Here is a 14254-nt window from a genome sequence, read left to right on the forward strand (position 1 = left end):
GGAGAGAGAAACATAAGCAGACTCCGTGCTGAGTGCAGAGCTCAAGACAGGGCTCAATCCCACCACCCTGACACCAGACCTGAGCCAAAACCAAGAGTCTGATGCTCAACCGACCACACCACCCAGGCACCCCTTAATTTCCTTTTTAGTGCTTATCTCCCTTCCTAACTTCAAGAGGGGCATAAAATGCTTGACATGATTCTCCATTAAAATTCAACTCCTTGGCACCACAGGAGTTGGGAAATATTAATTGTAAGGGTAATCTTGTTAATCAAAAGATGGGAGCCCCACCTTGGACCTGCTACTAATAGGATGTGTGTCAAAGCCCCAAAGCCTTGTTTCTTTTCCAGGGGTTTTGTTTGCTCATTTGTAAGAGCCACCTCAAAAGCTCAAAGTGTGTTCCAGCACTAAGATTCCTTTCTTTGCTTTGCAGTGTCTATACCTAGTTAGTACCATTAAGAAAGTTACTTAAGTATTCCAAGAAGCCTCCTTGCTGTAGGGTTTTGACTCAGCAGGCATGGAAGCAGTGATGGTCCTGTTCTATTTCCTGCTTCCCCAGAGTCCCGGGGTTTGAGAAGGAGTGTGTAAGAGGGCTTTCCAGTGGGAGCGTCCTTCCAGAGCTATGTCACCAGGCAATCCCAGGTATGGCGTAACCCACTCTCTGCGCAGTCTCAACTCCGGCCCGGTTTGCTCTGCAAACGCTGGAGAAACTGACATTTCGTGGTGCTGCCCCTTGCCCTCCAGCCTCCCTCGGTCCTCACGGTGCCATTTCAAAGAGCTCAGTCCCAATATTCCAAACCAATGGCCATTCCTGGGAGGGGCTGCCAGGGTCAGGTTTTTAGTCAACCAGGACGGCTTGGGTGCTGTCTTGGGAAAAACCACATCACTCCTCCCTGGGTTTCCAAACAGCCGAGAGCCGGACACCTCGGGCCACATCCGAGCCTTAGGGCCTGTCACGACATCATCCACGGGCCTGACCCAGATCTGGTCTGGGGACAGACAGACACCTGCTTCTTGAGGCCGGACAGCTACCTCCCCGAGCTGGACACGCCCACGCGCCCACGGCCCCGCCCCCACTTCCGGCTGGACCATGATCACATGCCCTGACCCCGCCCCACAGACGAGGCTCCTCTCGCGTCGAGCGTCCCGCCTTCCCTTCCGCCGGAAGTGGAGCGACTTTCCCTTTCCGGCTACGGGTCCCCAAGCGGAGCTGGAGGCCGGACGGGGGAGCCGAGCGGCGGCGGCGGCGGCGGGGGCGGTAATGGCGGAGCTGGTGCAGGGGCAGAGCGCTCCGGTGGGGATGAAAGCCGAGGGCTTCGTGGACGCCCTGCACCGGGTCCGGCAGGTACGGGTGCGGCCGCTGGCGGGAGCACGGGAGCCCGAGGCGGGGCAGGGCCGGGCCCGATGGGGAGGAGGGGGTCGGGCCTGGGGGCGGGAGGCAGCCAGGGCTGACGCCTCAGCGGGGCTCGGCCTTTTCTTGGGGCTCTTGCAGCCGGAGGAGCCGAGGGTTGAGGCGCCACCGCGAGGCCCAGGACCTGCCTGTCGGGCGGCTCTCCTAGGTGCAGCCGCTGGGAAGGGGTTTGCCCGGGTTGCTTGGCCCCACCGCGCCCCCACGCCCGGGCTGGACCTGCACGGCATCCAGCGTGGGCTTCTGAGGTTCGCGAGGGGTGGGGCCTGGGGAGCTCACGGTGAGGACCCGGGTGTAGACAGAAAGCGGCCGTCTCAGGCCCTGTAGCTTCTTAAAACTTAGAAAACATCGTCTTCGGACTTCCTGTATTCGGAGGGTGGAGTGGTAGGAATTCGAGGGTATTTTACTTTTGAAGTTACTCTTGGAGAAGGGAGAGAGGAAGATGTTAAATAGGTGTGGGTGGTCCACAAGATTTAGAAATCCCTTACAGGCAATAGGTTCCTCTCTCCGGGAGGCTGTGATATGGACTCATCCCAACAGTGAAACCTTACCACCTGACAGTGTCGTGCATTTTGCCAGAGTTAAATAACTTGGGTTTTAAGAGGTTGCAAGCTTCCCTGGAGAATGAACATGGGAACTGCCAGAAATACTCTGGCTTCTGGCATGGTGCTTAGAGCAGAACGTGTCCTTGTTATCGTGTGTAAAACTTACAAGTTAGCTGTGGCACTTAAACCTTTGCTGCCAAGTGTCTTATACTCATCATCTCTTCCTATTTAATTGTAGGTGTACTAACTGACACCTTAAAAGTTGGGCTATAACTAATTACTGCTTGATTCCTAACAGACAGCCACAGGACTCATTGTGTTAGAAGAAGGTCTCCACTTGGTCGCTTGAAGATATGGTCTTTACATCTCTTTCCAGTATTCCAGGGGCGGGAACCCTACCTGTTTCCCAGATACTGACTTTTCATTTTAATACTGATGCTTCTATAGACATTATATTGGATCCCAGAACTTTCCAAACCTGTGGTTCCACCTAAAATTTTATCCGATGACTTGTTACTTACTGCCTAGGCGTCAACCAGTACAGTAGTGAGTATCCATCTTACTTAGACTTCAGAGCCAACCAGTGGCTGTAATGGATGAACATGCCATCCAGCTTCCCTTGCACCACTCTGCTTGCCGGCGTGTTTCACTGCTCTCCTCTACAGTACAGGGTCCTGAACCTTGTTTCTCACTGGCTACTAATATGTAATGGCTTTCGCTTTGTGCTGATATGTGACAATCACCTGTTGGCCTTCTCTATCCAGGAAGAATTGTAGTCACTGCCCTAAAGAGCTCAGATCCTCAGTTTGCAGAAGGCCTGTAGTTGAACATAAAATGAATTTTGAACCATTGAGAAGACTTTCTGCTTCTCTTGAGCCAGTGGTTGAACTCATGTTCTTGGACAACCTGCTCAAGAGGGAGGGAGACCCTCTGTTAAATGCTGACCTAATGTGGATTGTTGAAGCAGTGGTGTTTACTACTAGCAAAGAAAACTTCATTGGAAATGTTCCCAGCTCTGAAATGCACCATTGACTGGAGCAGTAATAAGCCCAATGGAGACAGTGCTGTAAGTGTATCACTTCTGAATATTAACAGCTGGAGGTCGATACTATCTCCAAGGATTTGATGGCCTTTAAAAACTAAAGAAAAAAACAGGTTTGTGGGTAATTTTTAGGTTTATTTATAGGTTCGCATTGGGCAAGAATGGAATGTTAGAAATTGAAACTGTTGTATGCTTTATTATAGTAAAGCTCACCGCGATGGGTCGCGTATTATTGGGGCATCCGGATGATGATGTTTTTACTTCCTTGTACTCACAGCATGTTGCAGAAATGTGCTTTTTCCCTCTCTGGTAACTGGAAATAAAAATAAGGTATTTCTGTATTTCAGTGATTGCAAATCTCCCCCCCCCCCTTATGTGTCCTCATAAACACCAGCGATGGTCTAGAAAGCCCTCAGGAATTTGTTAGGGAGCAGTAGCTGTCTTGTACTCAGTTTATCTAGAAGATCGTAACAGAGTCCGAATCGACCCTGCTGGGGTTTGAACCTACAGTTTCTATTAAGTCAGGTATGCGGAGCCCGGCACCTAATCCACTAAGCTTCCTGCCTGGCATCTTGAAGCCTCCTACATATCCTTTGGACTCTTTCCAACATAGGGAACCTGTCGTTACTCTTCGTTTCCTCTGAGCGTGGTATTCCTAGATCAAAAGGGAGTCTATGAAGATGTCGCGTAAAATGTAAAATTTTCGCGGCAGCATGAAGTTCTGTGAGTTAACAGTGCTTGGCACAAACGAATAATACAACCGTTGCGTAGGGAAGTATACAAGTGTCGATGTGTGGTCTGATTCAGTCCCATTGATGAAGATTAAGACTGCTGGATATTAAAACACATTCAGTTCTCCAAGACATTGGCAGGTCAGCAAAAATAAGTTTTTTAAACTCATCATTTAGAGAGAGCAGGATCCTGTGAAGGGTGGGATGTGGACTCGAAGCTGGAACAGGCGAGGCCGTCCTGTTCCGCGGCCACAGTGCACTTCTACCCTGATTGTCTGTCTCGGTTACTGGAGGACCTCACAGAGATTATGGATAAGTAGGTACAACTCTGTTCTGTTTGGTTTGTCTTTTCTAAAGACAGAAATGTTCCCAGAACACCCGCTGCCGGTGGTTCCGTGGCCCCCATCACGTAGCGCCGGCATTTGCGGGCTAACAGGACAGTGGAACGCCACAGTGTCTTACAGATTCCCAACAGCCTTCCCCAGGTTGGACCAGCTGTGTGCCAGTCATCGCCTAAATAGAAGTAGTTCTCTGGCCTAACTGCCAATGCGTTTCAGGACTTTAAGCCCCTGTTTCGATCTAGACCCAGTTAGTGCCTTGTGTTGCACGACTCTGGGGTATCCTTCACATAAATAAGGTGTAATGGGTGCCGGTCGGAGCTGGGCATCATGGTGGTTCAGCACCCAAATGACTGTGACCAAGCCCCTGTGGAAGCAATAGGAAGTAACCTTTTGACAGTTCCATAGGTCTAGAACCTGCTCTTCACCAGCACTTTATTTTGGGAAATGTTCATTGGCGTGAGGTCTCAGAATTTCCTCGGTCCTCCCAAGAATGCCTCCTAGTGCTGCTGTCTGGCGCTTTGAGCCTAAGCAGTAGATGATTTGGCCTGTGTGCCGTGTACACGCACAAAATTGCCTTTACGAGAATGTACATCCGCCATTAAAAGAAAAAGCCTTTGTTCATTGGCTCTTGGTCACTCCCCGAGAGAGACTGCCTTTGCTTCCTTAATACATGATGCTTCTGACTCATGGCAAATGTGCTGAGCGCTCCATTGACTTCAGCTGTATGCCACTGAGATTATCTCCTACACACCCAGTTCCAGTAGCTCAAGTCATCGGTTTGTGAGGGACTGACTCCTGAATGTACATTCGTTTTTGCTTTCTCAAGCACTTGAAGAAAACCAACGTTTGCAGGAAATCTGTGGGCAGCTCCTGTATCTTTGCTTTGATAGGACCCGGCGGCATGCCCTTTATAGAGGGAGTAAGTCCTTGTTAAAGGGTTTTGGTGATGTGACTGAGCCCATTTGGATCCCTGCTTTCATGGAAACGCTGAACTTCCTATTCGGTATTGAAAAGTAGATAGTAACTGCACGCCATATTCCACTAAATGTTTCTAAGGTTTTTCTTATTTTCATCAGAGACTTTATCTTTCTTTTAAAATCTGATAGCCTGTATGTAGCATCAGACTTTGGTTTCTCCTGAAGTCCCATTTATTCTGTACATACAAATTTGCCTAGAGCAGAGTTCTCAAACCGCTGGCCCATGGGCTGAAGAAGGCTCACGGTGGGTCTGCAGGCGTGCTTTGTGTGATCCCACACAATGGTAATACTTAGAAACTAGTATGGTTTCACATAAAAATTGGGATCTCTAGCTTCTCAAGAAAAGATCTGGCCACACTGCTCCCACATTCTGGAACAGCGGTACTCTGCAGGACCGGATAGCAGCTGCCCCTTTACACAGGGCATTGTCTCTGGGTTGCCATTGGGATGCCTAATCAACAACTTTTTTCCCCTCATCCTTTTCCAGATTGTGAGTCCATCATCTCTGGTTTTTATTTGAAATTTCTAATGCAAAGAACGGTGTAGGGAGATTTAGGAGACCTGAGTCTCTTGCAAGTAGCTGTTTGACCTTGGGCTGGGTCAGCCATTCCCAACACTTGATCTACAGCCTGTTCATGGATCTTCCATAGAAAAGGAGTCTTGGACAGATACATTTGGGGAATTCAGGGTCAAGTAAAGGTGAATCGGCTTTTTTAATGCAGGACTTCTCAGAACCTTTAATATGCTTGTGTGTATTTAAGTCCTATAAGAGTTTGGGATGTGTGTTGTAAATATCCTGAAGTTATGTAATTTCATACTGTCATAAAACCGAGTCACATTCTACAGATCAAATTCCAGGAAACGTTGAGCTAGATAATCTCAATAGTTCCTTCAAGCCCTCGAACATTCCGAGCTGTCATCTAGCTGGATCTGGGGGAAAAAAAATTGGCCCTATCATTTTGGTTCTTTTGCTTCCTATTATGTTATATTGGGCATCTATTCGAACTCCTCTCCCCAACTTTTCTGTGCAGTCCTTTAACTCTGTAAAGAGTCACGTCTCTTGAAAATGTTTTACGTTTAGGGTTTTGTTATCAAGACAGTTGGGAAAGAATAGCCAATACTTCTTTTAGAGGCCTAAACCGTACTTTATCCTCATACCAGCTAATAGCAAATCACTTGCGAGACTGAGTCTTGTTAATTAGAAGTAGTGATGTGATTCCGATTCCCTGCCGTTGTTTGAAGATGTGCTGACTCCAGGGCCTCCTGCCTGCGTGCTGGGCCAGTGCAAAGATAAGGCAGACAGGTTTGCAGCTGGTTTCCTTTTACTGTGGGATTAGCCCTCACAACAGCCAGGTGAAATAGGACCAGGGTTCTAATTCTCCTTTTATATTTGAAAATGATGAACCAAAGGGAAATAAAGCCGTTTTCTCAGAGGCACACAAATAGTTAATATACACAGTTGTTCTTGGATCACTGTTGTCCGCGTTCTGAGAAGTTGGTTCCTTCACAGAGGCAGCGGGTAACTTTCCATCTCTGAGGCATCAGAATCTGAACAAAGCATCGAGGGGATGCTGGTGGAATTAGCTGAGACTTAGGGTAGAAAACAAATGGACATGTCATCTTTGGGCCCTCTGGAGGTCCCAGCTGGAGCAGTATTTCAGCTTAGAGCTTCAGCTGGTCGTCTTAGCATTTTGCCTTCAGATGGGCTTCTCCAGATCCACTTTATTTTATTTTTATTTTTTTTTTTTAAAGATTTATTTATTTGACAGAGACAGAGACAGCCAGCAAGAGAGGGAACACAAGCAGGGGGAGTGGGAGAGGAAGAAGCAGGCTCATAGCGGAGGAGCCTGATGTGGGGCTCGATCCCATCACGCCGGGATCACGCCCTGAGCCGAAGGCAGACGCCCCACCGCTGTGCCACCCAGGCGCCCCTCCAGATCCACTTTAAATTTAGCAAACCTTTAAGCACTACCCTCTATGTGTCAAGCACTTTGCTTTGCATTAGGGAAGTTGTGCTCCAACTTCCTGGAACATGGACCTTTTGAAAACTCTTGAAAACTTTGAACCTTACGTCAGGAATATTTAAATAGTTTTATATGTAATTTCAGGAGGTTTGTGAATTCTCTAATGCTAAGCCCTGGAGTTCCCAGTTAAAAAACACTTTGTCCTAGCTGTACTGAGGATTGAGACAAGTCTCCCGTTCAGAGAGCTCCCTAGAGTGGGGAGACAATATAACCAATAACTTTCTCAGTGAGTTACAGTATTTAGAGGTAGTTTATAAAGTGCTCTGCAAACACAGAGAAGGGAGTATTAATTACTTCCCAAATGTGGGTGGCATGAAGCTGTCCGGAAAAGCTACTCCTAAGAGCTGTGCCTTATTTGACTGGCGTATAGAATTCCTTGTTTTGGTTAATGCCAATAAATAGGGCAAGATCAGCTGGGGCCCCATCTCTAATGACAACAATAGCTGGCATTCATTGAGCCCCTGTTGCGCTGGATGCCAGGCAAGGACTTCCATATATGTTCTCTCATTTGATGGTCACTGAGTCCCCAGGGGGTAGTACAGTAGTCCCCCCTTATCTGCGGTTTCACTTTCCGGGTTTTCAGTTACCGGTGGTCAGTCGCAGTCCAGAAGCAGTTGTCCCTCCTCCTGACCTAATGTCAGAAGGTCAGTAGTAGCCTGACATTACCTCGCAGCCCTTCCGCCGCTCATCTCACGTCATCACAAGAAGAGCGAGTGCATGTGGCGTCTTGATAGAGACGCCGCATTCACTTAACAGTTTTTATAGTGTATTGTTATAATTGTTCTATTTTATTTTTGGTTATTGTTAATCTCTTACTGTACCTAATTTATAAGTTAAACTTTATCATAGGCATGTATGTATAGGAAAAAATATAATACATAGAGGGTTCGGTACTGTCCGTGGTTTCAGGTATCCAGAGTCTTGGGATATCCTCCGTGGATTTGCGGGGGGGTGGGGCGCTACTGGACAGTGAAGTGCTTATTAAGACTTTGGATTCGGGGCACGTGGGGTGGCTCAGTTACTAAGGGTCTGCCTTCGGCTCAGGTCCTGATCTCAGGGTCCTGGGATGGAGCCCCACATTGGGCTTCCTGCTCAACAGGGAGTCTGCTTCTCCCTCCCCCTCTGCCCCTCCCCGTTGCTTGTGCTCCCTCTCACTCTCTCAAATAAAATAAAAATCTTAAAAAAAAAAAAGAAGACTGGATTTAGCCCACGTGAGTTCAAGTTCTGGTTCTGCCACTTACTAGCTCAGCGACTGGGCGGGTTCTGTAGCTTCTTTAAGCCTTAGTTTCTTCATCTGGAAAATGGAGGTCGTTGGGGGTTGTAGTCATTTTTTTTAATAGCTAATATTAGAAGTTAGGAGGTTCCCCTTGGGAGGTGGGGGTAAGTAGTGACTGAAGGGGGCGCGAGGCAGACTTTGGGGCCCCAATAATGTTTTGTGTCTTGATCTTGATGCTGGTTACACAGGTATGGTAGGGGGGGGACAGTCAGTGAGCTGTAAACTTATGATCTGTGTACTTGTCTGTGTTACTATTCAATAAAAGATTAAAAATAGCAAACATTTCTTCTTTCTGACCATGTGCCCAGCATCATTCTGGGGGCTTTACATTGTTGTCTCATTATCCCCATGGATATAATTCCAGGCAGATGGACTCCCAATCCCCCAATAATAAGAAGAGTAGCTACTTTTTTTTTTTTTCTTTTGAGAAGAGTAGTTACTTTATAAGGTCGCCGTGGAGATGAACTGAGGACACCATCAGGCACCTAGCAAGTGTGCAATAAGTCTGATGCACTACTGTCCGCAGTGTGACCTCTTAGGTAGTGGGAAGCAGAACTGGGACTTGCTCTTGTGCGTCATGACTCCAGAACCTGCCTTCCAGGACTTGATCTCAGCCACTGGGCTTAAGCGTGCAGGTTCCATACTGTGTGCGTCTTCCCGCCGTGGGGAGCAGAGACTTTCTGTCCAGCCCGTGTATTCTCCAGGGCCTAGGCAGGGTCACTCAGGTGACTGTGGAGCAGAAGTTCCCAGGAAGCAAGTTGAGTTCCTGCTCCCTCGGAGGTCGTGTGAGCTTTCGCCTCTGCTTGCTGGATCCGGGAGAATCAACAGTAGCTGTATTTAATAGTATGGACACGGGCTGTGGGTGACTTGGCATTCAGATGGCTTTGCCTGTTTCTGTTGAGTATAATGTTTTAATAAATGTAAAGCTGTGGAGATACTCAGAGCTTCCTCTTCAGATTTAGGAGGCAAACTACTTCGATTATGAAACTTGTCAGAGAATTTTAGTTGCAAAAATGTACGCCGGGAATAATCGCTGTGTTTCCTAAGTTTAGTGATTTGTGTACCACCTTTATGATTTTTGCCATATCATTGAACCCTCAGTGTTTGTTTACTTAATATTTTTAAATCTTTCTAAGATTTGGATTTATTTAAAATATTTTTTAAAGGAAACTAAATCACTGTTGTAAGTGAAAAACTTTGCCAGGCAAGAAGGTAACTGTAAGAAACATTAATATATATACACATATAAATTTAAATAACTGTAACACACACACACACACACACACATCTAAAAACATTTATCCATGCACCTCCCAAAAATGCCTGCATACTTCTCTTTGGAAAACACTGGTTTAGTCTGTCCCTGCATTTTACAGGTGAGTACCCCAAGGAACAAGGCCACTGAAGGTCTCACCTAAGGTCATGCACTGGAAGAGCTGGCTGGAAGACCAGGACCATTGGCTGACTCCTGGTTCAGTGCTCCCCTCCTTGTTTCCACTAACTGTTCAGAGTCGAGGTCAGATGTCTGTGATATTGATTTATAGCTCATCGATGAGGGTGCCTAACTAGCACAGGTAGCGAGATAACAAATTTTCTTCCTGGCCTCTCCCCAAAAAACGGGGGAAAGGGACTCGAGTGGCTAAAAAATCAGTAGCAGAGTCCTCTCAGGGCAAGGACAGGAGTGGCCTTGGTTTTGTTGGGCCATCCTGGCTTCAGGGAGTCTCTTGTCTTCTGGCCTACATCATTATCAGCTGAGAATGTACCTCGCTTCCCTTAAGCAGCCGCCCTTCAGAGCAATCAGTTACGGTGTGAGGAATTGTTTGAGCTCTATGCCCTGGAAATCGTTAGGTTTTAAGCCCTTCGGAAATGAAATACATTTAATAAAGTGTTCAGTGGAAGAAGGGAGGTGCCTAGTGTTGTGGGTTATAGCACAGGCTAGAGCTAGGCAGGCTGGACTTAAGTAGGGCTCCTGCCACTTCGGAGGTGTGCGACTGTGGACAGGGCACTCAGCTGCTCTGAGCCTCGCTTTCCTTGTCTTAAAATGGAAATAATACCAACCTCCTGGAGAATCACTGTGACGAATAAATGAGATAGAATATTTAAAGTGCTCTTCCTGGGGCACCTGAGTGGCTCAGTCCGTCAAGCAGCTGCCTTCGGCCCTGGTCACGATCCAGGGGTCCTAGGATCAAGCCCCACATCCTGCTCTCTGCTCAGCGGGGACCCTGCTTCTCCCTCTCCCTCTGCCCTCCCCCCTGCTTGTGCTCTCATTCTTTCTCAAATAAATAAAAATCTCTTAAAAAAAAAAACAGTCGTAACTATTTAAAAAGTAATAAAATGCTCTTTGCAGAGTGCCCAGCATGTAGTAAACACTTACTAAATTTTAACTCATTATTTTAGTAGACATTTAAAATCATTTCTTTTTTTTTTTTTTTTTTTTTTTTTTAAAGTTTTTTTTTTTTTTTTTTGCACAAAAANCAGGCGCCCCTAAAATCATTTCTTAAAACAAGGTTGGGGACACCTAGTGGCTCAGTCGTTAAAGCATATGACTCCTGATCTCAACTCAGGTCTCGATCTCACAGTTGTGGGTTGAGGCCCCACGTCAGGCTCCACCCTGTGGAGCCTACCCAAAGAATAAGGTAAGGTTGCTTTTGTATAAATTAAAGAATACATTGTTTCTTTACAGAGTATTTTATGTACAGTGTACTGTCCGTGTAAATTATGATACAATTGTATATTGTAACTCCTGTTTAACATTTGTTCAGCCCGGGTTCAAATGCAGTCTGTTGACTTCAGGGCTACACCTCTTACCCAGTAGCGTGTACTGCTTTTCTCTTAGTGGAAATTTCCCAAATTATAGATAACTGAAGTAAACATGACTTAAGAACAAATCTGAAAGCCTCAGCCTTTAATCAAATTCAGGAACAGGAAACTATTGTAACATTTTTAGCGTATCAGCTTTGGGAAAAAATGACATTCCAGCAACATGCGAAACATACTGTATAAATTAAAGGAAGGCCAAAGACTCAGGAATAACATTCTAGCTGCTTTGGAAAGGAGGAAAAAGATCTGGAAGCAAAGAAGTCTGATCAGAAGGGAGCAGGGAGCATGCCTAATGTGTCGAGTTGATGTTTAGGGTTCTGTGGGAGTAGTTTTACATGTACGCTGTTGGGGGACTCACTGATAATCATGAGCCCTTGCATCCCTTTCTTTGTGCTTTGGGGTCATCTTCACTATCTGCCGGGAACATTTTGGGCCGTCTTTAAAAGCAACTGGGCCAGTAATCCTGAAAACCCCCACATCAGTCATTGACCATTCAGTTTATTGTAGCAGATGCGAGAGTCTCTGTGGAGCACGAGCCACGGCAGTGTTCTCACCTTTTAATCTACCTGCTTTGCCAGCTGGGTCCTTAAAGGTAACTTTTGTGTCTTGAGTAAGTAGCCAACCTCCATAAACTTATCCAAACAAACGTGGAAAGCAAGATTACAGTCAGTGGTAGAATGCTGTTAGGCAAGACCTGTACAGCATTCTGTTTTAGAGCAAATGGCCTCTTGGATATAGGAGGTTGGGTTTCTATCAGCAGTCTTAGTATTTTAATTATTTACTACTAATACTTTTAAACAAGCACCTGTCCAGGTGCCACATCTCTAGCCTAGACAGGGACTGGCAGACTTTAAAGGTCTGTATAATAAATGACTGGTGTAGGGGCACCTGGGTTGCTCAGTTGGCTAAGCGTCTGCCTTCAGCTCAGATCACGATCACCAGGTCCTGGGATCGAGCCCCACATCGGGCTCCCTGCTCAGCGGGGAGTCTGCTTCTCCCTCTCCCTCTGCTTGTGCTCTCTCTTTCTCAAATGCATAAATAAAATTTTTAAAAATAAATAAATGACCTGTGTAGGCTCTGTATACCATACGGTCTCGGTGCAATTCCTCAACCAAAAAAATGTGTGTGGCTGTATTCTGATAAAACTTTGTTTACAAAAGCAAGTGGTTCGCCAGCCATAGTTTGCTGACCCCTCACCTAGAATATCTCCTAAATGGTCTTCCTACTCTTGTCTCCTTAGGATCTATTTTCCTTGTCAAGGGGAGCTTTTGAAAACATAAACCAACATGTTTCTTCCCCTAGTACACCTCGCTTCCTGTCACCCTTCCTATAAAATCCAAGCCCTTGCCGTGACCTAGACCCCTAGGGAACCGGCCCTTGCTTTTGTCTTGGAACACATCTAGTTCCCTCTACTCTCGTGATGTTGACTTCTGTCTTCTGGACTCATACCTACCAGGTTGGCTCCTGCCTCAGGGTCTTTATACAGGCTGTCCCCTCTGTCTGGAATGTTCTTCCTTAGATTCTTGTATAGCCAGCTCCTCCTCATCCGTTAGGTCTTAGGTCCCACAACCTGGTGTGCTCACAGTGGCCTTCCCTGACCACCCTGTTTCAGGCAGCTCTCCAGAGTGCGTGACGTCATTATCTTCTCTTATTTGCATAATGCTTATTACCAGCTGAAATGATCAGTTATTGGTTAGCCCGTTACTCCCCACTGACTGCTGACTCAGAGTAGGGGCCTGGTTCGTTCGTTCTTTTTCTTTCTTTTTCTTTCTTTCTTTCTTTCTTTCTTTCTTTCTTTCTTTCTTTCTTTCTTTTTCTTTTCTTTTCTTTTCTTTCTTTTTCTTTTCTTTTCTTTTCTTTTCTTTTCTTTTCTTTTCTTTTCTTTTCTTTTCTTTCTTTTCTTTTCTTTCTAGGGAGAAAGAGTTGAGGGGCAGAGAGGGACTCTTAAGCAGACTCCATGTCCGGTGCGCGGAGCCTGATGAGGGCCTGGATCTCATTACCCTGAGATCGTGACCTGAGCTGAAATCAAGAGTCGGGCACTAACCGACTGAGGCACCCAGGCACCCCGGGGCCTGGTTATTCTTGTTCACCACAGGAACCCCAGTGCCTGGAACAGAGCCCGGCACATAGTAGGCACTCGACATTGGTTGGGTGAGTTGCCTTATTTTAATAGCCGTGCCATGTGCGAAGTGCTTTCTAGTTTACAAAGCTCTTTTGTGTTGAGAGTATGTTGTTAACTTTCCCCAGACTCTGCAGCGGGCGGTAGTCCACCCAGAGGGGCTCATGCAGAGGGGAGGGGGGCTTGTCCAACACCACAGAACTAGTAAACCGGAGGGAGAGACCTGACCCCAGATCCCTGACGTTTAGGTCCTGCCTTGGGGTTTCAGTGTCATGATTATCTTGGGTGGTTTATTTGTTTAAGTCATTTATGTTGGTCCCAGAGGGTCTCAGAGTTCTGGGCACATTTGGCCAAGCTCAGAACTACCGCTGAAGACTCGCTCTGTGGGACAGGCCTTCTCTCTGCCCTTTAACCCACCCCTACTTATTAAGCTTAACTTAGGGACTAACATTAAGAGCAGTGGCTATAAATATTCTTTTGATTAAATGAAAGCATTGACTTACGAAGATCACATTTAATTTTCCACTGAGAACAAAGTAGGTAGATAATTCCCACATAGGATTCGTTTCTGGGGGGAAACACTTTAAAAGCTATATGATCGTTTTTTTAACTGAAGAAATATTAAAAATTGAAATAGCTCTCAGAGGTTATCTCACTTTCTCCAGTGCAGGACTCCTTCTGAAGTAGTCTGGACAGACGGTCACCTGCCCCCTGTTTGGACACTTCCAGTGAGGAGCAGCTTACTGGTTGAGAGCTCCATAGGTGACATCATCACTTTATAGGCGTTGAAGTTATGGGATGGGTATTTTCCTAACGAGTTGTCATGTTTGAGCAAACAGCCTTTTAAGTAGTATTGGGGAGCTTGTTTTTTTTTTTTTTTTTTTAAAGATTTTATTTATTTATTTGACAGAGATAGAGACAGCCAGCGAGAGAGGGAACACAAGCAGAGGGAGTGGGAGAGGAAGAAGCAG

The 14254-nt window shown here is 46.4% G+C and overlaps 1 protein-coding gene across 4 annotated transcripts in view; it reads left to right on the plus strand.

The window, feature by feature from the left end:
* Nucleotides 1-1175: 1175 nt before the first annotated feature.
* Nucleotides 1176-14254, plus strand: part of FUBP3 (far upstream element binding protein 3) — a 50952-nt gene continuing 37873 nt past the window's right edge. For 2 of the 4 annotated variants that reach the window (XM_002915206.4, XM_019795280.2), the window contains exon 1: nt 1176-1345. In XM_002915206.4, coding sequence (XP_002915252.1) covers nt 1262-1345 — 84 coding nt within the window. In that variant the 5' untranslated portion in view covers nt 1176-1261. Of the gene's footprint in view, nt 1346-13948; nt 14046-14254 lie in introns of all 4 variants that reach the window. The other 2 variants (XM_034664676.1, XM_019795281.2) reach the window with 2 other exon arrangements.

This window comes from Ailuropoda melanoleuca, chromosome 7, assembly GCF_002007445.2.
Source record: "Ailuropoda melanoleuca isolate Jingjing chromosome 7, ASM200744v2, whole genome shotgun sequence".
Taxonomy (NCBI): domain Eukaryota; kingdom Metazoa; phylum Chordata; class Mammalia; order Carnivora; family Ursidae; genus Ailuropoda; species Ailuropoda melanoleuca.